The sequence below is a fragment of the Eumetopias jubatus genome, unplaced genomic scaffold (assembly GCF_037043125.1).
Source record: "Eumetopias jubatus isolate StellerSeaLion01/CBP00866 unplaced genomic scaffold, mEumJub1_p1.0 scaffold_13, whole genome shotgun sequence".
In the NCBI taxonomy this organism is placed as follows: Eukaryota; Metazoa; Chordata; class Mammalia; order Carnivora; family Otariidae; genus Eumetopias; species Eumetopias jubatus.
Genome location: NW_028274819.1, coordinates 14,528,439 through 14,552,693, shown reverse-complemented (window position 1 = coordinate 14,552,693; position 24,255 = coordinate 14,528,439). Strand labels below are relative to the sequence as shown.

General features: G+C 36.6%; 1 protein-coding gene and 1 pseudogene across 2 annotated transcripts; one reads left to right on the top strand and one right to left on the bottom strand.

Annotated features, from left to right (window-relative positions):
• The first annotated feature begins 7,006 nt into the window (after nt 1-7,006).
• Nucleotides 7,007-7,943, top strand: LOC114215191 (olfactory receptor 4P4-like; annotated as a pseudogene).
• Nucleotides 7,944-17,333: 9,390 nt separating this feature from the next.
• On the bottom strand, nt 17,334-20,200 carry LOC114215317 (olfactory receptor 4C46-like). 2 transcript variants are annotated; one of them, XM_088018024.1, is made up of 2 exons: nt 20,183-20,200; nt 17,334-18,248 (listed from the first exon to the last, which is right to left on the bottom strand). In XM_088018024.1, the coding sequence occupies exon 2, from the start codon at nt 18,201-18,203 to the stop codon at nt 17,334-17,336; it is 870 nt and encodes a 289-aa protein (XP_087874150.1). In that variant the 5' UTR covers nt 18,204-18,248; nt 20,183-20,200. The 2 variants fall into 2 exon arrangements, with proteins under 2 accessions (XP_087874150.1, XP_087874149.1); XM_088018023.1 differs by lacking the exon at nt 20,183-20,200 and having other exon boundaries at nt 17,334-18,295.
• Nucleotides 20,201-24,255: the final 4,055 nt, after the last annotated feature.

The window sequence follows — 24,255 nt, the reverse complement described above, 5'->3', positions numbered from 1 at the left end:
ATAACACTATTATATTAGTACACACACAAATACACACACACACCCTCAGAACTTTTTACATAGGCAAGGATTTCACTGTGAGTACAGACAGATTTAGTTCTCCTACTTTGTAATGTCATTTTAGCATAATTTCAAGATAAAACATCAATATATATAATTCAATTTCATAGTTTGTACTAATGACTAACAAATAGAAATTGGATTTTAAAAATTCCATATATAATGTCTTATAAGTATAAAATAATTAAGAATAAATGTAGCAAGATATAAGGAAAACATGTACTCTGAGAGTAAAATATTTGTTAGGAGATTATAAATACCTTAATAAATAGAAAAAAGACTATGTTCATGGACAGATGACTCAACATTATTAAGAGCTGAATTCTCCCCAAAGGAATCTCCAGATTCAAGCATTCTCAAACAAAATTACAGGCATATTTAAAACTTTTCCAAATTGATTTAAAACTCATATGGAAATACGAGGGCCCTAAAATAGGTCCCACAGCATTAAAAAAGAAAGAATTTGGAGAACTTACACTATCTGATTTCTAGCAATGTTACAAAACAGCTGTGTTCAAAATGATGTGGTATTTTCATAAAGATATCTCAGAAGATCAACAAAGCAGACTAGAGAGCCCAGTGGTAGACCTGCACATGCATGGTCAACTAATCTCAGCAAAAGTCTGCAGTCAATTCAGTGGTGAAAAAATAGTCTTTGCAATAAATGATAGTGGAAATATTAAGCATTATATCTACCTCACAAAACAAATAAAACAAAAAAGGCAAAAAACCTTTTATCTCTATATCACGCTGGTACAGATTTATTTAAAATGGATCTTAGAGCTATATGCAAAAGATAAAGTAAAAAAAAAAGAACAAAAACATCTGGTGTAAAATATAGGAGAAGATCCTCATGACCTTGGATTGCAAGAAAAATTTTCTAAACATGTGGAACGAAGGTGTCCCAAATAGGGGCACCTGGGTGGTGAAGTTAGTCCAGCCCCTGACTCCTGGTTTTGGCAGAGGTGGTGACCTCAGTGTCCTGCGATAAAGCCCCCTTGCAGGACTCAGCACTCGGTGTAGTCTGTTTGAGAATTTCTCTCCCTCTACTTCTGCCCCTCCAACATGCTCATTCTCTCTCTCTCTCTCTCCATCCCTCTAAAATAAATAAATATATCTATAAAAAAGTGTCCATTAAAAATTATGATTTGACTTCACCAAAATTATAACTATGCAGCACAACTAGTAGGTTGAATTAAACAGCTGAGAATGTGAATTAACTTGTATTCTTCTCTAAGAGTTGCCCAAGTGTGTGTACAGGGAGAAGATTAGAGATATGACCAGCTATTTCCTGCCGTAGATTGGTACAGGCTAGCTCTTGAGTGCAGCTTGGTCAGCACTGGGCATACTGCTGATGTAGACAAGCTCTAAATCACTGGATTATAATGTCCTTTAAGATGAAGTTCTAGAATCCTTCATTTCCTCAGGGTTATTAAATATTTAAAGCCCTGAAGGAAGCAGTACAGTAGAATAATGGATTTTCTGGCTTCAATTGCCTACTGGCTATTTAAGCTAGTTGTTCAAACTCTAGAACCTACTATGGTTTTATCTACATAGTAAAGGTAATAATACGTGTGTCAAAATATGCATTATTATGAACATTAAGTAATATGATGAACTTAATCCACCCAACAATCTCTCAGTAATTTTTTTTATTCTTTGGCTAATGAGATTGATCTGAAACAGATGAAATATAAAATTTGATTTCCTGACACTTCTTGCGTGAGAAAATTTACATGCATGGATTGGCGTATGGTAGAGAGAGACTGCCTGGCTTCAGTGCATGCGGATGAGACTGAGTCTAAACAACCTGTGAATAGTCAGTGAGCAGAGAAAGAACCAGATGGGAGACACATTAGAGGCTTTGCTGTACTTTGCTTCCTTCCTCTGATTTTTCCATATCATTGTGCTTTTCCTCCCTCCCAAGTTATGGGAAGAATTTTTATGCCTTTCTTTTTTTTGTCTACCTTTTTCCATCAGCTCATCCATCAATGCTAACATCATACCAATTATAATATCACAAGTCATTAATTTTATTTACTTACCTACCCCGCACACCGAAGATTTTGATAATTTCCAAAAAAAGGACTGAAAATGGCCATATTTCATTCTCTTTCTCGTACTTCATCTCAGCTTTTCCTGTGCTAACCTGATACAATTATAGTCTACAATCTCCCTCCTGTTCTTCAGAAAGCTGGAAGAGCACAGGGCAGTCAGACTATAGCTTTTTGGGGCCTTCAGGGAAAAAGGGTCAGTTTTTTTTCCAGATAGGGAAAAGTGGAAAGTTTATACCCAAGAGCACCAAGCACATTAATGTGACGATGGTGTTGTAACCCTTGAGCCAAGACCTGTCTAAAAATGTCTTTGGGAATATAATTATATAGAGCTTTCAAGGACATATTAATTCTTGTATTTCCACTTAATTTTTATTCTGTTCCTCTGAACCAAATTATCTTCAGGCATAAGCATAAAATAAAGGGATGATTCCTAGGACCTAAATATTCATGTTAAATTTTGCAGGAATATAAAAACCCATTTTGCTTATTTTTCTTCAGAGCTCTCATTGGGCAGCTAAATCAGCTTTCATAATTCTCACCTGCTTTCCTGAGGGATGAAGATCCACTTCTTGGATCACTGAGTCTTAGTGAATATTGGAAGTCCACTTCCCTTATAAACTGTAGAAATTTAGGGATGTTGAAATTGTTAAAATATTTGCACAGAATTCATCTGGATGTGTTTGAATTCCGGGTTTGTAACTCTCTGCATTTGATTCCAGATTTTGGTACTAGACACAAACTGGCAGAGTTACTACCTGAGGACAGGATGCTTCCAGATGCAGCCCCAAAACTAACCAGACAGCCGCTCAGATCCTATGGTTAGTGAATTACCCTTGTTATCTTGGTTTGGGAAGGGTCCCACCACACATGTGCTAGGCTAACTGTGTTCTTTATATTACTTCTATATAATTTCATTCTAAAGCATATAACTTCTCTTGCAGCATATGACAATTTATTACTATAAAAATGTTTCAGCAAACTTTAGTTTTAATGGCACATTAGCTATAAGCAAAATTCTCCCTTTTGGGGAGCAAAACAGTAGATTTAGATGAACCATCTTCAAGTTGGCAGTGAATTTCATTGTGTCCCCACCTCTTGAATACCAGCAGTCCTCCATATTCCTATTAAGCAAAGAGGAGTTTGGGCACCTGGGTGGCTCAGTCCGTTAAGCATCTGCCTTCTGCTCAGGTCATGATCCCAGGGCACATCGGGCTCCCTGCTCTTCGGAGAGCCTGCTTCTCCTTCTCCCTCTGCCTGCTCCCCTGCTTGTGCACTCTCTCTCTTTCTCTATCTCTCTTTCAAATAAATAAATGAAATCTTTTAAAAAAAGAAACAGACCAGTTTATACTTGAATATGTATAATAACAAAGAATTTCTTATATTATAAAACATCTGCCTGACTAAAACAGAGTAGTTTCATCTGAGTCAACCATGGTAAGGTTATAGCACCCTACGTTCTGTTACACTAAGGGCAAGTTTGAATGTGTGGTAGAAACTTTTATATAAATATGACAGGTTCTATTCCTTCATAAACAGCATAATCCAAAAGGTACACATGATTTGTATTCAATAATACCAAGAAATTAAAAAAAATAATTTGTGTACCTTTTGTAGAAAAAAAACTAGACTAGTGATCAGTGTTAAGAAACAAGCTAAGATAACCAGTTGATTAAGATACTATTAGAGTTTCAGTAAGAGATTGTTGAAATTGGAGTTTATCATGATCATACTTGCCAAATCCATGTTATGAATGTTCTTTTTTATTTCCTTATTTTCCCATTGATTGTGTGTGTGGACACATGACAATCTGTGGTCCTAAACTAATCACTCAGAGATGAAAAAATGTAAAAGAAAAATGACAGTTTTGAACCACACGTCACTGTCTATTTCATATTACCTCATGTATTCCTCACTAAAATTCTGAATTTTGTAATGATAGCTTAGTTGTGAAATGAAGAAGAGGAGGCCTAAAGAGATGAAGCCATTTGCTCCAGGATCACACTGGTCAGTTGATCTGAGATGCCTCAGCGTTTCTGCCCCTTTCTGTGTTGCTACTGTTTCAACCACTTGTTCAGTGGTTGCCTGAAGTTCCTTATTTACCAATTGTGACTTCAGTTGTTCCATGAGTGGGGTCCTCGGTATTATTTTATTGTTTTATGACAGCAATTCTCCTCAACTGACTTTCCCTCTTCCCTTTTACCTCTGCTAACAGCACTGATCGTAGAGCAAATTCCCTCAGAATACAGGCTGGGGTTTTGAGCTATTAGAGATGAAATTCCAATGATGATCTAGAAAACAAGCAGGAGTCCTGATGAGGAATTTGCATTTTTGTAAAACGGAAGGCAAATTATTTCAAATGATTTAGCATCAGCAAATCCTAGAATGCATGTGTGTATTAATGTTCTGTACCTCTTTACTTACATACATTCTCAAAAAGACAGACGGGGTGTTGGTTAACCCATCATTTTGCATATTCTTTTCTGCTCAGAGGAGAAATCAAAAGAGTTTTTCCATACTGTCCTTCATGACATCCCTCTCAGTTCTCTCCCAGGAAAGATAGCCCCATATGATACCATATGTTTCACTTATTTGTGGAACATAAGGAAGAGCATGGAAGACATTAGGAGAAGGAAGGGAAAAATGAAGAGGGGGAAATTGGAGAAACCATGAGAGACTATGGACTCTGAGAAACAAACTAAGGGTTTTAGAAGAGGGATGGGTTGGCCCGGTGATGGGTATTAAGGAGAGCACATAGTGCATGGAGCACTGGGTGTTATATGCAAACAATGAACCATGGATCACTACATCAAAAACTAATGATGTATTGTATGAAGACTAAAATAACAAAATAAAATTAAATTAAAAATCAAACAAACAAAAAAAAGATAGCCCCAGATTGAGGAAGAAACAGGATTTCTGTCTTTTCATATTTACACTGTGTTACTTTAAAATCCTGAGAAATTACTTAAATTCACTTGGTATGTCTCTTCTGTTTAGAATCAGAGATTTGAATTGGTCCAGTGATTTCCACCCTTCTATTGTCCACAGTCTACTTAGATAAATGTTGCCTATAAATCAATTTGTTTTAGTAATTAGGTATATCTGAAAAATTAACATTGTTTCTACCTCATAAGCAAAGATTAGTAACAGCTGCAGTAAGTAGAAGTTAGGTCAATGATCCTCACACTCCTAAAGCTTTTCAGTACTCCTTAGTTACAGTTAACTGCGGAACGCTCTGTGACGTAATTATATTATTTTGTTATGTAAAGGAGGCTAGGGGTCCTTGTTATAGATCCTGAAATCAAAGTAGGAACAATTGAAAATTTCTACACTTATGAGGTTAGAATTTTGAATATAATTTATTTTTTTAAAGATTTTATTTATTTATTTGAGAGAGAGAGAATGAGAGATAGAGAGCACAAGAGGGAAGAGGGTCAGAGGGAGAAGCAGACTCCCCGCCGAGCAGGGAGCCCGATGTGGGACTCGATCCCGGGACTCCAGGATCATGACCTGAGCCAAAGGCAGTCGCTTAACCAACTGAGCCACCCAGGTGCCCAGAATTTTGAATATAATTTAAAATAGAATTGATGTCTTATGGTCAGACCATTCTAAAAATGCCCTAGCTGTCAACTATTTGCCGTCTAAACTCTTTTTGAGAAGTATCAATAACATAGATATTAAATCTATGAGTCTCTACAATGATTGTTGGTAAATAATACTGTAACAAAAGCATTTTGTATTTTAAATAGACATCTGGGGGCCCAGATATGTCTGTCACTTGAGATTCAGACTAAGGTAGAAGATGCTAGCTTTGCAAACCCACTAGAATCAGATATTTCTTCCTTAGTGGGTAAAAGAGCTCTTGGAAGTACTTTCTCTTCCTCCTAATCTCATTTTGCACCGATTTAATGATGTCTTAAGATATACATTAGATACAGAGATGTGAATTCCTGAATTTTTCATTTATTCATTTTTGCAACAAATATCATTGAGTTCTGACTCACCGGGAAGAGTGTCTTCAAGTTACTTTCAGTATTAGCCCCTTTTATTGGCATTGGATCTTTAGATTGTATCTAAAATATGAAATTTTCTGCCAAAGCCAGGACAAGTGCATCGTTCAAAAATACATGGGCAATTCAACAGTTTTATCTTTCCTTTATCAACTGCTATCACAAAATCAATGACAGCATGTATTTTTTAAATTGTATTTAACTCATGAATTATAAATATGACAAAAGAATGGGTTTCCTGAATATTTTTCAAGATTTCAATCATTAATTGATATTCTCTCTTTTGTTGTATTGTTTTCAACTATTCTTTGCTTTTTAATGTAAGAGCAATTCCATTGGTTTCACATGACCCATTGACAATGTTTGACCAGGTAGGGAAGTGTAGTATTCATTCCCAGAAAATTAAGGGAATTTTCTCAGATAATTTTAAAAAAAGGGAATTTCATTTTATGTGTAAGTTATAAAAACTGGGAAATATGGAGGAAAGCTTTTCCTTGTTTTACACCAAATAATATAATTAGCAGTCCTTATTCTAAAAGTATAATTAATAGTAGCAACATGTATTTTCAAAATAGTATTTAAATATTTAAATAATTACTAGTAATATTGAGTAAAATATGTAAATATGTAATTATTCTGTTTATTGCCATTATAAATCTATTTCATGATAGATTTATACAAGATAGCATAAAAAGAAAAATCAGCTCAGTTCCATAAATCAAGAATAATTATTCTTAACACTATTTCTGAAAATATGCATTTTAATTAATTTTATAAATAATGTTCATAGAGTTAATATTCACCTAGAATTATCTTTTCTTTCTTTCAGAAATGTAAGTCCTTAGGGAAGCATATACTAAAATCAAATATATGAAATATATGAAAAGCCAGTGAAACATCTCAGAGTTCATACTTCTAGGACTTTCGTATAACCAGAACATACAAATATTTTGCTTTGTGCTCTTTTTATTCTGTTATGTTGCCCTGTTGGCAGGAAACCTTCTGATCCTTGTCTCCGTTCGATGCAGCCCTCTGTTTCACCAACCCATGTACTACTTCCTCAGCCACTTATCCACTATGGACATCTGCTACACCTCGACGGTTACCCCCAAGTTAATTGCTGACCTGCTAGTGGAAAGAAAAACCATCTCCTACAGTAACTGCATGTTACAGGTCTTTACAATGCACTTCTTTGGAGGCAGTGAGATCTTCATTCTTACCGCCATGGCCTTTGATTGCTAAGCTGCCATCTGCAAAACTCTCCACTATGTGATTATGATGAACAGGAAAAGGTCCCCTCTCCTACACTTAGCTGCTTGGGCTGGTGTGGCTGTCCTTGCCTTTCCTCTCTTTTCTACCACAATTGGTTTGCCCTGCTGTGGTCCTAATGAAATCGATCACTATTGTTGTGATATTTTTCCTTTGCTAAATGTCACCTGTACTGATACCCACATCACTGGTGTCCTTGTGGTTGCCTTTTCAGGTCTGCTTTCCTTAGTAACCTTTATTGTCTTAGTTGTTTCTTATGGGATAATCTTGTTCACTTTAAGAAATCTCTCAGCTGAGGGAAGACGCAAAGCCCTCTCCACCTGTTGGTCTCATATCACTGTGGTCATCTTATTTTTTGGGCCTGTAATCTTTATCTACCTTAGACCACCTACTACTTTTCCAGAGGACAAAATATTTCCTCTATTTTATACCATCATTGCTCCTATGTTCAATCCCCTAATCTATACTCTTGAGAAATTCAGAGATAAAAAAAGCCATGAGAAAGTTTTGGTGCCCATCATTATTTTCAAAGGAAACACACAGTTAATTTGTAGAAGTTTATAGGCCAAGCAACTCTGAGAAAGAAAAGAGGGAGATGTGAGTGAACAAGGCAGGGACTCTCTCATGGGGTTTGTGTCATGGGGGGAGTGAAGGCCAGCAGTAGGACCACAGGTTTACAGTGATCAGTGAACAAGTACTGATTCTTGCATACCGAAAGTAATCGGAAACTAAGTTAATTTTGTGTGGTATTAAGATGGTATACGTAGGGGAAACTTCATGAAAACAATTGAGCCAAAGCAAATAAACCGATGGTATATTATTAGTGAATTATAGAGGGCAATATTTTAATGGTAGTTCTGCTAATACATTGCACTAGAAGCCAGACCACACAGTGACAGAAATTCTTTGGTAGTTCAGAAGTCATAATTGTAAAAAAAAAAAAAAAGCAATAATCTAAAACTAAAAGAATTAATTTAAATTTCTGATAGAATATACATAAATATACATATACACACACACACATATATATCTTAATTCTTACAGAAATCGGTTGTGCAAATGAATAAATATTTAGAGTAGAAATAGTTTTATTTTTTTAAGATTTATTTTGTTAGAGAGAGAGAGAGAGAGCACATGAGTGAGCATGAGCAGGAGCAGGGGGGTAGGGGTGGCAGGGTATAGAGGGCGAGGGAGAAGCAGACTACCCACTAAGCAGGGATCCTGATGCAGGGCTCCATCCCAGGACCCTGGCATCACAACCTGAGCCAAAGGGAGGCTCTGAACCAAATAAGACATCCTGCTGCCCCAAGAAGAATTGGTTTTAACGCGGTTCCTTGGGGTCAACTCTCCTGATGGCCCATTGAAATCAAAAAATAATAAATAGTGAAGACAGAGTGAGAATCTAACAATTCTGAATGCTGAAACACACTTCCTGGCATTCCACCTACTGGCCAGAGTATAATATCTTTTCCCATTAAGTTAAAGAGCTATGTATAAAAGTTTCTGTGTTTCTCACCCTTACATGCCTAAAATTGATAACCAAATGATTAGTCCTTTGATCCAAAACCAAAGACTTTTCCTACTTCAATGACAGGGAGAGAGAGAGAGGGAGTGCGAACTAACAAAACAGAAATAAGATGTGATTTAATCACAAAGTAAACGAAAAAGCTAATGCATTTTGGTTGCACATGGTTATTTATGGCAACCTTATTCATAATCACAAACCTTCCAAACCTTGGAAGCAACCAAGATGCCCTACAGTAGGTGAATAAATAAATAAACTATTGTACTTCTGGAGAATGGAATATTATTCAGCACTAAAAGGAACGGAGCTATTAAGGTAAGAAGATATATGCAGGAAACATAAATTCATATTTCAAAGTGAAAGAAGCCAATGTGAAGGGGCTAACTTTTGTATGATTCAACTACAGGGCTTCCTCGACTAACAAGTTAGTTATGTCCCAATAAACCCATTGTAAGTGGAAAATATCTTTAAGACTCTTATTTTTTTATTTTTTATAGAATTTATTATTTATTTGAGAGTGAGCGAGAGATTGTGTGTGTGTGTGTGTAAGAGAGAGAGAGAGATCATGAGCAGGATGGAGGGGCAGAGGAAGAGGGAGAAGCACACTTCCCGCTGAGCAGGGAGCCTGATGTGGAACTTGATCCCAGCACACTGGGATCATGAACTGAGCCAAAGGTGGCTGCTTAACTGACTGAGCCATGCTGGTTCCCTGTAAGTTAAAAATAAGTTCTTAAGTCAAAAATGCATGAAATACACCCAACCTACCAAAACTCATAGCGTAGCCCAGCCTACCATAACTGTGCTTATATCTTTAGCCTACAATTGGGCAAAGTCATCGAATACAAGGTTTATTTTGTAAGAAAGCATTGCATATCTCATGTAACATTGAATACTGTACTGCACGTGAAAAACAGAATTGCTATATGGGTACAGAGTGGTTGTAAGTGTATTGATCATTGACCCTTGTGATTGCTTGGCTGACTGGGAGCTGCACCTCACTGCCCCTGCCCAGAATCACCAGGATTATACTGCATTATCAGTAGCTTGGGAAAAGACCCGAATTCAAAATTCAAAGTACAGTTTCTACTGCATGTATATCACTTTTACACCCTTGTAAAGTTGGAAAAGTACAAATCAAACCATTGTTAAGTTGGGGGCCATCTATATATGACATTCTGGAAAAGGCAAAATTATGGAAACAGCAAATATATCAGTCCCTGGATGCCAGGGTTAGGGAGGGGAGAGGGATGAATAGGTGGAGCACAGAGGATTTTTAGGGTAGTGAAACTGTTTTGTATATCCCTGAATTTTGGATAGTGTTATCATACATGTCAAAACCCACAGAATGTACAACACCAAGGGTGAACCCTGATGTAAACTGAATTTTGGGTGATCATGATGTGTTGGTTTAGGGTAGGTTCATCTGATTGTAATACATGTAACACTCTGGAGGGAGAGGCTGTCCCAGTGAGGGGGACAGGGGGGTATATGGGATCTCTGTAGTTTCCACTCTATTTTGTGGTGAAAGTAAAACTGCTCTAAAAAATAAAGTTTATTGATTACAAGATACATTGCATCACAATACCTAAATGAAGTCGTAACTAAATGAAGATACTTCTGAAAAAGTTTTTCTAGTGAAAATAGATAATACATTAAAACCTTGCAACTTTGATGTAAGATATTTTGCTCATGTTTCATAGCATTTAAAATAAGATCTCTTAAGAAACAGCAATTGTGACAGAGAAGGGCCTGGAGAGTGGAATGTTATGAGAAGGAAGATAATTACAATAGTGAGTTTTATTTATTTATTTATTTATTTATTTATTTATTTATTTATTTATTATGTATCCATTTATTTATTAAAGATTTTATTTATTTGAGAAAGCACACAGGAGGGTAAGGGAGAGGCAGAAGGAGAGGGAGAGTAGCAGACTCCCCTTCAATCAGGGAGCCAGACCCTGGGCTTGATCTCAGGACCCACGGATCATGACCTGAGGTGAGGGCAGAGGCTTAACTGACTGAACCACCCAGGTGCCCCTGAAGCAGTTTTAGATTAGCCACATGCGATGCAGGTGCTACAAGCATTCTGGAGGCGCTGTGCAAAGAAGCATGAAAAGCAGGAAAAAATAATGAGGGAGAAAAAATTAAGTAGAGTTTTTATAACAAAGAGAAATTGGACAAACTACCTTCTCAACAGCTACTAATAAAGACACAAAACTATTGCAAGATTTGATTTTATGCTTTGAAAGAACATCATAAAACATTTTTCAGTCTAAAGTTTGAAAGGCCATGTACTTAAAATGACCAACTTCGTTACTAGAATACAGATCATCTTCGTGTGTAGAATGGGTAGATCAATAAAATGAGCAATATCGTGTAATCAGCAATCAGATTAAAAGTCTCAAATTATCAGTACACTTGAAGTCCTCTTCATAATTCTTGAAAATGACCACCTGTGGAAAGTAATCACTATCTTCATCTACAAGAATGATTAAATTTACCTAGGGTTTGAATTTGTAGAAAAACCGTAATGCAGATTATACTCTAGTAACTGTTTTTCTCATTAGTATGTTCATGAGATTTATTCTTTACGTTTTATGTTTCCTGATTATTTTCATTGATCTGGGGTATCTCACTGCATGGATATGTGACAATAGATCCATTTTTTTTTGTTGCTAGACATCAAGGCATTTCACTTTTAAGGATATTATGAGTAGAGTTGCTTTGAATATTTTGAAACATGTCTTTTGTTGACTGTACATCATCTATTGATATGTGCTTTTTATAAAAGATGCACCTAACTCCTAGGGCATGTAAAAATTGAAATTGAAAGCATGAAAAAGATAGAACAGTCAAAAAGCAGTAGTATTTGTTTTTTATTTTATTTTTAATTTTTAAAGAATTATTTATTTGAAAGAGAGAGAGCACAAGAAGGGGGGGTGGCAGGCAGAAGCAGGCTCCCCACAGAGCAGGGAGACCTGTGTCAGGCTGGATCCCAGGACCCTGGGATTATGACCTGAGCTGAAGGCAGACACCTAATCACCTGAGCCTCCCAGGCACACAAAATATAGTAGTATTTGAAGCAGTGAGATTATATATATATTTGATATTATTTTATTATATATATATATTTAAAACACAGACCTTAAGGCAAGAGCCATTATCCATTCTTAAAATCATTCAATATCAATAGAATTTGCAACACTGAAACACTACTCATCAGCTATTGAGTGAATATGAATTATTTAAAAGAATTCATCCTATTTTATGCCACAAGTATTTTCTCAACAAGTGTCAAATTATCTGAGCCACTCGGAGCAACTTATCTAATGACAATTCAGTTAAAGTACGAAATGATAAAAGAAAACAGTCAATCTCAAATATATGTTAATTTAGAAACATTTTTAATAAAAACTGAGTAGGGGTATGTGCACCCTGATGTTTATAGCAGCAATGTCCACAATAGCAAACTATGGAAAGAGTCAAGATGTCCATCGACAGATGAATGGATGAAGAAGATGTGGTATATATATACATATATGTATATATATACATATACATACACAATGGAATATTATGCAGCCATCAAAAGGAATGAAATCTTGCCATTTGAAATGACGTGGGTGGAACTGGAGGGTGTTATGCTGAGTGAAATAAGTCAATCAGAGAAAGACATGTATCATATGACCTCACTGATATGAGGAATTCTTAATCTCAGGAAACAAACTGAGGGTTGCTGGAGTGGTGGATTGTGGGAGGGTTGGGGTGGCTGGGTGATAGACATTGGGGAGGGTATGTGCTACGGTGAGTGCTGTGAATTGTGTAAGACTGTTGAATCATAGACCTGTACCTCTGAAACAAATAATACATATATGTTTATTTTTTTTTAAGATTTTTTATTTATTTGACAGAGAGAGACAGCGAGAGAGGGAGCACAAGCAGGGGGAGTGGGAGAGGGAGAAACAGGCTTCCCATGGAGCAGGGAGCCCAATGCAGGGCTCTATCCCAAGACCCCAGGATCGTGACCTGAGCTGAAGTCAGACACTTAACGACTGAGCCACCCAGGCACCCCACATTATAGGTAAAAAAAAAAAAAAGAAGAAGAAGAAGAAGGTAGCAGGAAGGAGAAAATGAAGGGGGGAAATTGGAGGGGGAGATGAACCATGAGAGACTATGGACTCTGAAAAACAAACTGAAGGTTCTAGAGGGGAGGGTGTGGGGAAATGGGTTAGCCTGGTGACGGGTATTAAAGAGGGCACGTACTGCATGGAGCACTGGGTGTTATATGCAAACAATGAATCATGGAACACTACATCAAAAACTAATGATGTAATGTATGGTGATTAACATAGCATAATAAAAAAAACTGAGTGAAAATAAATCATAATATAAATTGGAGAATAATTAAAAATAAAATGAATTCAAACACTATTTATCAAAAAAGTGTACCAATGCTTAGAGGTAAATCAATAGCTTGTGTTAAAACATAAAATACATATTTACACCAATAGATGATTTGTTACCACCCTAAATGTAACTACACCTGAGCTTAGCCAAAGCATTGGGTGTTTAATGTCAGTGTTGTTTCACTAAATTCTACACCTGAAACTAACATTACACTGTATGTTAGCTAACTGACATTTAATAAAAATTTGAAACAAACAAACAAAAATAAATAAATAAACAGAAAAAATAAAGTTTACACCTGAAACTAATATTACACTGTATGCTAGCTGGAATTTAAATAAAAACTTGAAAAAAATTCTAATTTAACAATACCCAAAATATTACCTATAAATACTTTAGAAGACAACATATTGAATTATAAAATTCTAAAAGTTATTCCTTTGGTATCAGGAAGAAGAATCGACAGTATCACCAGTTCATATTAACATTATTTAATATTATACTGAAGGTGCTAACCAATCCAATAAGACAAAAAAAAAAGGAGAAAGTGATAAGGATTGTATCAACAAGAATAGAATACTATTTCTAAGGACCCTACAGAAAGTATGAGTCATAAGAGAATATTTTGAACAACTCTATGTCAAATTTACAAAGACTGACAATGCCAAGTATGGGTGAGGTTGTAGAGAAATGGGAATTCTCATATTTTGTTGGTGGAAATGTAACATAGCACCACCTCTTTTGAAAACATTTTGACAGTTTCTTAAAATGCTAACATACACTCATCATATAACTCAGCAATTCGACTCTTAGGTTATCAATCCAAGAGAAATGATAATCTATGTCCATGTGAAGGCTTGCACATGAATGTTCAAAGCTCATCATTCACTATGGCCATTACCTGGACACAATTCAAATGTCCATCAGCTAGTGAATAAGTATACAAAATGTGGTAGAGCCATACTGTGGAATACTATCCTAAAGAGGAACAAACTACCGATAAATACAATCTGATAAACATCTAAAACAGTTTGGTAACCGAAGAATTAATATTGTCTTTTATAAAAGTCTGTTTCTCTCCTGGTTATGCTATGTGGATTCACAAATGAATCAAGGGAAAATATGATGTGTCCTTGAGATTCCCTGGATCTCTGACCAAAGCTCTGCAGATTCCTTCACGTCTTAGCAGACGCTGTCAATGTGTATAAACCTTGGATCCTCAGTTCCATCTTGTACCCAGAAATGACAATTCCCACAGTAAATGTCATTGTTGCTGCTCACCTCAGCTGAGTTTACCCCCTATTTTTAATATCATTTATTTTATTTTATTTTTTTAAAGATTTTATTTATTTATTTGTTAGAGAGAGAGAGCGTGGGCGAGAGAGAGTGACCGAGAGTACAAACAGGGGGAGCTGCAGGCAGAGGGAGAAGCAGGCTCCCTGATGAGCAAGAAGCCCAATGTGGGACTCGATCCCAGGGCACTGGGATCATGACCTGAGCCGAAGGCAGCCGCTTAACCAACTGAGCCACCCAGGTGTCCCAAATCTCATTTATTTTAGTTCTTCTTCCCTTAGTACCTGTCCAGAAACTGTGGGTAATGGCCCACTGCCCTTGGAATAAAGTCTAACTTTATGTAAGAACTTTGTTGTATATAGAATTCATCATAAATTGACCAAAGCACACTTTTTTGATCTTAGAATTCACAATGACGGATGGGATCAATATGTTTATATCAGGTCAAACATGGCATAGATTCTTAACCTGTCATATTTTAATTGTGAGGTTTGGACCAATGGCTTCAAGTCCATGAGCCTTCCTGAATTAACTAATCTGCATATTTTGGATAAGCAAATGACTCAAAGGTGGTTTTACCACAATACACCCATTAGGAAGACCAAAATATGGGACACCATCACCAACAAATGCTGGTAAGAATGTGGAGCAACAGGAACTCTCCTCTATTGCTGGTGGGAAAAGAATATGGTGCAGCCATTTGGGAAGACAGTTTGTCAATTTCTTACAAATCTAAACATATTCTTACTATAGTCCAGCAATCTCACTCTTTGCCATTTACCCAAAACTTATGTCCACCAAAAAACCTGCACATGGATGTTTCACAGCAGCTTTATTCATTATTGTCCATACAATAGGAAGCAGTCAAGACGTCCTTCTGCAACATCAGACAGTGGAGTAATATTCAGTGCCAAGAGAAATGAGCTACAAACCATGAAAAGATATGGAAGACCCTTTCAATATGTTCTCCATGGTACTTGGTATTCAGTTTTAACACAATGATGAGACTCTTCTTGGTCTTCCCTGTCACTAACTTTCCATTTCATATCTTAGTGATTAGACTTTTAGGAGCTCAGTGTCCAGGTTATAACCCGACACACATAGGGGCTCAGTAATTAATTATTGAATGAATAGATGAGCCAATAGCCACAACATATTGAAATGATTAGATCTTCTGCATACTTTTTTTCACCCACTGGCCTTTGTTATGCATCCTCTCCCGCAAATCCTCTAAGGCAACACATGCCTATTCATTCCCTTTCAAGTTTTGTGCCCCTTTTTGATGTGCTTTCATCTAGGAAATCTTCCTACCCTTTGGTCTTTGTTGTGTGTCCCTCAGACATGCTTTCATAGCACTTTGTGCTGCCACTCTCTTTAGAACATGGTTTTGTCATTTTCTGCTCCGCTCTGGGTGTCTCTCAGTGGATACAGTGCTCTCTGAAAGCAAGACCCAGGTTCTTCTCTTCACCACTTGAAGCTCCAGCAACCATCACTGTGTCTGAGATATTTTTTGGGCTCAAGAAATTTCTATGCATTAATGCTTGAGGGATGGAAGGAATAAATGGAGTATATTTATCCTTAAGTTGTTTTGTTTGTAGATGGAGCCACATATTTTATAAAACATCATTTCATAATGAACTGTTACCAAGAAGTAAATTAACAAGGGAAATGACATGAACAGCTCACATTCATAAGATGATGAAATCTTACTGAGAGTAGGGAGAGTATCAAGATAAACTATTTGCAGGGGGCCTTGGTGGATCAGTAGGTTAAGCATCTGCCTTTGCTCAGGTCCTGATCCCGGGGTCCTGGGATTCAGCCCCACATCATTTTCCTGCTAGGCATAGAGCCTGCTTCTCCCTCTCACCCTGCCTGACCCTCCCCCTGCTTGTGCCCTCTTTCTCTCTCTCTGTCAAATAAATAAATAAAATCTTTTAAAAATATATTTTTAAAAAGCTATTTGCTCCTTCACTGAGAATCTCAGTTTCAATTTCTTTCTCATTACACTGTTTAAGCACGAGTTAAAACAAATTGTGGTTTCTCAAAGAGATCTAGCTAGAATTCTGATTCTGAATCAAAGAAAAGTAGGAAAAAGTCCCTTGTGTCCAGTACTATTCCTTTGCTCTACATTTTCTTGACTATATCCATCTTCCTTTATAGCATTATCATTCATTCAATATTTATTGTGCCCCAGGCATTATGCTGCCTTGTAGAAATTATATTGAACAAGTAGTCAAGTACTCTATGGAGTGTGACTTTATTTAATAAATAGAAATTCCTCTCAAATAATAAGATGTTCATTTATTTGAGTCATCATTCTTTCTGATGGGTTAGCAGCCTAAGATGGGTAACATAAGCAATACAAAATGACTCTGAAGTCTAAATGGCTCTTTGCTTTTATAACCCTATAGTCATTTTATACCATAATTTTAAAGGCAACATGTTATCAATGAGCAGCTGTTGTATAAAAATGAGCAGAATTCTAATTCTTAATAAAAATATGTTAGAATTTATAGATAGGGATATATATATATAGCATAATCTGTGGTTAGGTTTCCTCTTTCTTGCACACATTTCTCTTCCACGCAGTGCAGAATCTATCATTCATAGCAATTTACTCTTTTCTTTATTTGGTAAGTATTCCTTGCTGAGATCATCCAAAATGTCTTTTGACCTTTGTTTCCATTGAATCAATGATGAGCTTAAGCATATTTATTTCTCACCTGAAATAACTTTTCTACTACACAATTTCCTAATGGCATTTTTCATCTGGTCATTTCTTAAGGCATAGATTAAGGGGTTTAACATGGGCGTTATCAGAGTGTAGAACACTGCAACTGCTTTATCAATAGATAAAGTAGTCGCAGGTCTCAAGTACACAAATATGCAGGGAACAAAGAATAGGACAACCACTGTGATGTGGGAGACACAGGTGGAGAGGGCCTTGCGCCTCGCCTCCGAGCTGTGCTTCCTGAGGGAGTGCAGAATGACCACATAGGAGATGATCAAGAGGAGGAAGAGTAAGACACAAATGAATCCACTGTTGGCAGCAACGAAGAGCCCTAGAGTGTGGGTATCAGTGCAGACAAGATTGAGCAAAGGGTTCAGATCACACAAAAAGTGATCTATGACATTAGGGCCGCAGAAGGGTAAAGGGATGATAAAGAGGATCTGTATGGCTCCATGAAGAAAGCCTCCAACCCATGCCACTCCCATTAGCAGGCCACACACCCTCCGATTCATGATGGTCGTGTAGTGCAGTGGCTTGCAGATGGCCACATAACGGTCATAGGCCATCACAGTGAGCAGGATGACATCAGCACCTCCAATGAAATGTTCCCCAAAGATTTGAGTTATACATGCATTGAATGTGGTGGTCTTCTTTTCACGGAGTGAATCTATGATCAGTTTGGGGTTATTGACAGAAGAATAGCAAGCGTCAATGAAGGAGAGATTGGCAAGGAAAAAGTACATGGGAGACCTCAGTAATGGGCTGGTAGTGATAGTGACCACGGTGAGCACATTTGCTACTATAGAGATGATGTAGATGAACAAAAACACAGCAAATATGATTTTCTGCATCTTTGGATTCTCTGTGAGCCCCAGTAGAACAAACTCTGTCACGTTGTTCCTATTCACCATTATTTCATAGTGTGATTAATTGCACTACCTGAAAAAAAATCACTTTTGATTAATGTAACCTTGAATTTATTAAGCTTCTTCATATAGTAAGTAAGAGTATGGACACGGGGAACTTTGTAAACACACAGGTGGGAGATCATTTGTGCACACTTCATCATCTGAGATGACTAAGCCTAACATGAAGTAGTGGATCCTACACATAGTGGCAGCTAAGAAAGAAAGGGGAGGTAGTTTATGACATAAAGGCTATGAATGCAGGATTAAGAAAGTTTCCCTCTATCCTTAGGAAATGGGGGTCCATAGGCAGACAATGAGAATATAGGAGGAAAAGTGAAGAGGAATTTGCGGAAGGGGGAATAGGGATATAATTTTAATAAAGAACTTCATGAGACATTTGCTGATTTAATCCCCATCACAATCCTGTAAGGTAATTCCAGCTATTTCCTTTACACTTATTTTATACTTTATGTAATAGAAACATAGAGAAGTTAAAATCCTGCCAAGATCAAAATGCTAATTAAGCATTTTGAACCAAGATTAGTTCAGATTATACTTGTTCGTGTTTTTCCTCCAAATTCTTACCCATGCCCTCTTTGTTATAATAACATTGAACTAGTAATCTCCTTTTTATATGACCCCAATAATTGTGATTGCTTTATTAATACTATGGAAGCAAGTGTATAAAACACAATTTCATTAGGAAACACACACGCATGCACGCGCACGCGCGCACACATACACACACACACACACACTGACATGCTTGAACTCCCAGTTTTCAAATAAAATGTGGTACTGTATTCATTGAAAGATCTTTTTATCTTGACTTCTCCCTCAGACCTAGTTCTCCCTACTACAATCCATCTCCAAAGCAAACCATCTGTTGAATGTTGAAAGGATTTCCACTGTGGTAAGTGTTTGGTTTGAAAATCAAAAAGACCAGGTTAGAATTTTGATTTTTCCCCTTGCATCTTCTTTTATATGGAGTACCGTTCTAGCACAGTACATCCTTGTTTCCTCATCTATAAAGCAAGATTAATAATATCCGTATCAAAGGTTTTTATGAGAATTGTTTTATGAGAATTGTCAAATATCAAATTGATATTTGAACATACCACTCCTGTGTTGTACACACAGAGGACTTTCATCTATTTTGTAACTGTGTAGGCACCTAGGATATAGGAATTATTGGCATTTTGAGTGATAATTATGCAATAATTTAACTGTGCAAGAAGTTCAGGAAGAATCCTCTCCAATTTTACTTTTATTTATTTATTTATTTAAGATTTTATTTATTTTTGACAGAGAGAGACACAGTGAGAGAGGGAACACAAGCAGGGGGACAAGGAGAGGGAAAAGCAGGCTCCCCGCAGAGCAGGGAGCTCCATGCGGGGCTCGATCCCAGGACCCTGGGATCATGACCTGGGCCGAAGGCAGACGCTTAATGACTGAGCCACCCAGATGCCCCTCCAATTTTACATTTAAAGAAGACATACAGACTCAATTATCTGTAGCCTTTGTTACCAGAAAGAATTCTCCATTCATGCTTGCACTACACAGCTGATGATATCTGTCATTTATTATTCATACTTATGTCTCTTCTATGTGAGAAGTGTATTTACATTTTATTTTCACTCTCATGATTAGTCTAGATTATTAAACTAGATATCTCACTGCAAAAGCATGCTGTTTGGTGACGAAGAGCAGGGTCTTACAATTGGCTTCAATTCCTTGAGTTTCAAATTTTTCATCTGTCAGCTTAGGTGAATGATATTTACCAACTATCTTTTGAAGAAATGAGGTGAGGACTATATTTGAAGGGACTGAAACAATGATTAATATATATGGGAAGTAACAATTTTTAAGATGCATCAGCAATATGGAAAACTTACCTTACAGACTTAGAAGATCTTAATGATGTTTGGGGGTGTTCAGAAATAATCGCATCTTCAAAGTGACCTCCTCTCAGATAAGTAATTTTCAATACGAAAGAGATGACACACTCAGTAAGAGACTATTCAAATAATTTGATATCAAAAGAACAGTTTTTTAAGGAAGTGTTTTTATCAATCAAGAGCTTCCCTTCCACCCTAAAGTCTCAAATTCTTTTTACAGAACACTTGGGATTTGAATTTAGAATGGATTATTTTGAAACACTATAGAGAAGTCATCTACAGTTGGCTTTGGTCCCATAGACAAGAGGCAAGAAGTATGGAGTAAAAACATTCTAATGTATCATTCTAATCTTAATGAATCTTGCTCTACAAATGTGATCAACAAAAATCATTTTAACCTTGCACTGCATGGATATTAAAAGAGGTTTCCATAAAGGTTCAAGGGCTTTTGTGTTGCTACTTTCTCTCCCAGGAATTAATTATCTCCACTGACAGAAAGGCTTTGTCTTAGAAACCATGCTGAAGAGACATTTGACAAACATCCAAATTTGAATAGGGAATTGCATGCCCAGTACTTGGAACACAAATATGTAGGAATCCCCTTCCTCTAAATAAACCTGAGTTTCTAAGAAAGCTGAATGTCAGGCAAATAGAAAAAAGGTATAATTCCAGTGTGGTGACCTGTGATGTAGTTAACCTGTTGACTCATGTCAGAGAGAACTTCTGCCTCCTTAGCAGTAATAAAACTTTTCTAGAGCCTACTACTGATTGCTTGAGAGCTAGAACAGTGAAGGCATGAAATCAATGGTAGCCATTTTAATGTTCTTGACTCCAAAAGATGTTTGTTGTTTATGTGTTTGTTTTATCTTTGTTTGTTTTTACATTCATCAAGAGGCAAGAAGTAAATAGAAACTTGAGAAGGCTCCCAGTTAGTTATCTTTGGGATTCATGGTTCGGGCAGTATGGAATACTGGGCAACTTTAAAATTGTGGAGAGAGTTCAAAACACAAGATGAGTCCCAGTTCTTCTACATCTTTTTCAGCTGGTACTGTTTTTTCCTTTGAGTCATTCTAGGAGACCTGAAGTGATGTATTGTTGTGGTTTTAATTTGCTTTCCCTGATGACTAGTGATGTTGAGCTTTTTTTTATATATTATTATTGGCCATTTGTATACCTTCTTTTGTATACTTTTGTTCAAGCTCTTTGCATAATTTAAACCTAAGGGTCTGGTTTCCTTATTACTAATTTATAAATGTTCTTTACAAAAAATACAGGCCTTTGTCATATATATGTTATGTATATATACAAAATTTTCACCTAATCCATGGATTGCCTCTTCATTTTTAAAAATGGTGTTACCTGATAAGCACTGAGTTTTAAAACTTTGACAAATTCCAATTTTTATTTTTTTTCATGGTTCATGATTATTGTTTTGTATCTAGTAAATGTCATCTACCCCCAAGGTCAAAAGGATTTCTTCTGGAATTTCTAGGATTTAGCTTTAACAGTAGACCCCTGACTCATTTTGAGTTCATTTTTGTGTATGGTCTGAGGTGAGGTTGTAGTTTCAATTTTTTTTCTCATGTGGATATCCAATTGATCCAGTATAATTTGTGGAAAAGGCTATCCTTTCCCCATTGAATTACTTGACATCTTTGTAAAAATTCATATAACTAGGCCTATTTCTAGGCATTCTGTTGGTTTCAAGGTCTCAATGTTCATCCCTATGCCAATACCACACAGCATTGATTGAGAGTTTTATAGCAATTCTTGAATTTAAATAGAGTAAGCATCCAAACTATGTAGTGTGTGTGTTTTTTGTTTTTGTTTTTGTTTTTGTTTTGAAAATGATTTAATCTTCCAGATTCTTTTAAATTTGTGTACTTCTATGTAAATTTTAGAATAGAATTGATAATTTCTTTAAAAATACTGTCAAGATTGTTATTGGATTTGTACTGAAAGCAGAGAATGACATGGTAAAAGTGGAGTCTTTTAACCCAATGACAAAGTATATTTCTCCATTTTTCTATTTAATTTCTATTGGCAGTGTTTTCTAGTTTTCTTTTTTAAATATTTTATTTATTTATTTGTCAGAGATAAAGAGAGGAACAAACACAAGCAGGGGAGCGGCAGACAGAGGGAGAAGCAAGCTTCCCTCTGAGCAGAGAGTCCCACGTCAGGCTTGATCCCAGGACCCTGGAATCATGACCTGAATCGAAGACAGAGGCTTAACTGACTGAGCCACCAATGCGTGCCTCTAGTTTTCATATAGAGGTTTTGAATATACTTTTAGAATTTATTCCTGGGGCACCTGGGTGGCTCAGTTGGTAGAGCGACTGACTCTTGATTTTGGCTTTGGTCATGATCTCAGGGTCGTGATATTGAGCCCTTATGGAAGGCTCTATGATGGACATGGAGCTTGCTTGAGATTGTCTCTCTCCAGTTCCCTATGCCTCTCCCCTCATTCTTTCTCTCTCTCTCTCTCTCTCTCTCTCTTAAAAAGAAAAAAAAAGAAAAAATATTCCTCAAATTTTGTTTTAAAGATTTTATTTATTTTGTTATTTTAGAGGGAGAGAGCATACATAAGTGGGGGGAGGAGCAGAGGGAGAGGGAGAGACAGAGAATCTCAAACAGACTCCATGCTGAGCATGGAGCCTGACACAGGGCTTGATCTCACAACCCCAAGATCATGAACTTGAGTCAAAACCAAGAGTTGGACACTCAACCAATGGAGCCACTCAGGTGCCCCTCAAATTTTATGTTTTAAAATAGTATTATGCTAAGTGAAATAAGTCAAGCAGAGAAAGTCAATTATCATATGGTTTCACTTATTTGTGGAACATAAGGCATAGCATGGAGGACATTAGGAGAAGGAAGGGAAAAATGAAGCGGGGGGAATCAGAGGGAGAGATGAACCATGAGAGACTATGGACTCTGAGAAACAAACAGGGTTTTAGAGGGGAGGGGGGAGGGGGGATTGGTTAGCCCGGTGATGGGTATTAAGGAGGGTACATGCTGCATGGAGCACTGGGTGTTATATGAGAACAATGGATTGCGGGTCACCACATCAAAAACTAATGATGTAGTGTATGGTGACAAACATAACATAAAATTTTATTATGTTAAAAATTTAAAAAATAAATAAATAAAATAGTATTCTACATACAGTTGTTTCTAATTTTAATTTCTAATTGTTGCATTTATAGAAATATATGAGGTATTTTTTATTTACATTGTATCTTATGACCTTGCTAAATTAACTAATTAGGTCCATTAGAATTTTTGTAGGTCACTTAACATTTTCTACCTATATAATCATGTCATCTGCACATAAATATGTTTTTGCAATTTGTCTCTACCTTTCCAATCTGTATGTCTTTATTTCTTTTTCTCATCTTGTTGCAATGGCTAGAATGTAAGGGACAATGAAGAAAAGAAATGAGTGGAATTGCTTGACTTGTTCCAATCCTAGAAAGAAAGTATTTACTCTGATATAATACCGTGCTTGTAGGTTTTGTAGATATGCTTCTTATCAAGCTGAACAAGTACCTTTCTGTTCTTCATTGTTAAAGCCTTTTTTTTTACATTTTTTAAAATTTTACTTTATTTTATTATGCTATGTTAGTCACCATACAATACATCATTAGTTTTTGATGTGGTGATCCACGATTCATTGTTTTCATATAACACCCAGTGCTCCATGCAGTACATGCCATCCTTAATACCCATTACCAGGCTAACCCATCCCCCCAACCCCTTCCCTCTAAAAATTTCAGTTTGTTTCTCGGAGTCCATAGTCTCTCATGGTTCATCTCTCCCTCTGATTTCCCCCCATCATATTTCTCTTCCTTCTCCTAAAGTCCTCCATGCTATTCCTTTTGTTCAACAAATAAGTGAAACCGTATGGTAATTGACTTTCCCTCCTTGATTTATTTCACTTAGCATAATCTCCTCCAGTCCTACCCATGTTGATGTAAAAGTTGGGTATTCATCCTTTCTGATGATTGAGTAATATTCCATTGTATATATGGACCCCATCTTCTTTATCCATTCATCTGTTGAAGGGCATCTCGGCTCTTTCCACAGTTTAGCTATTG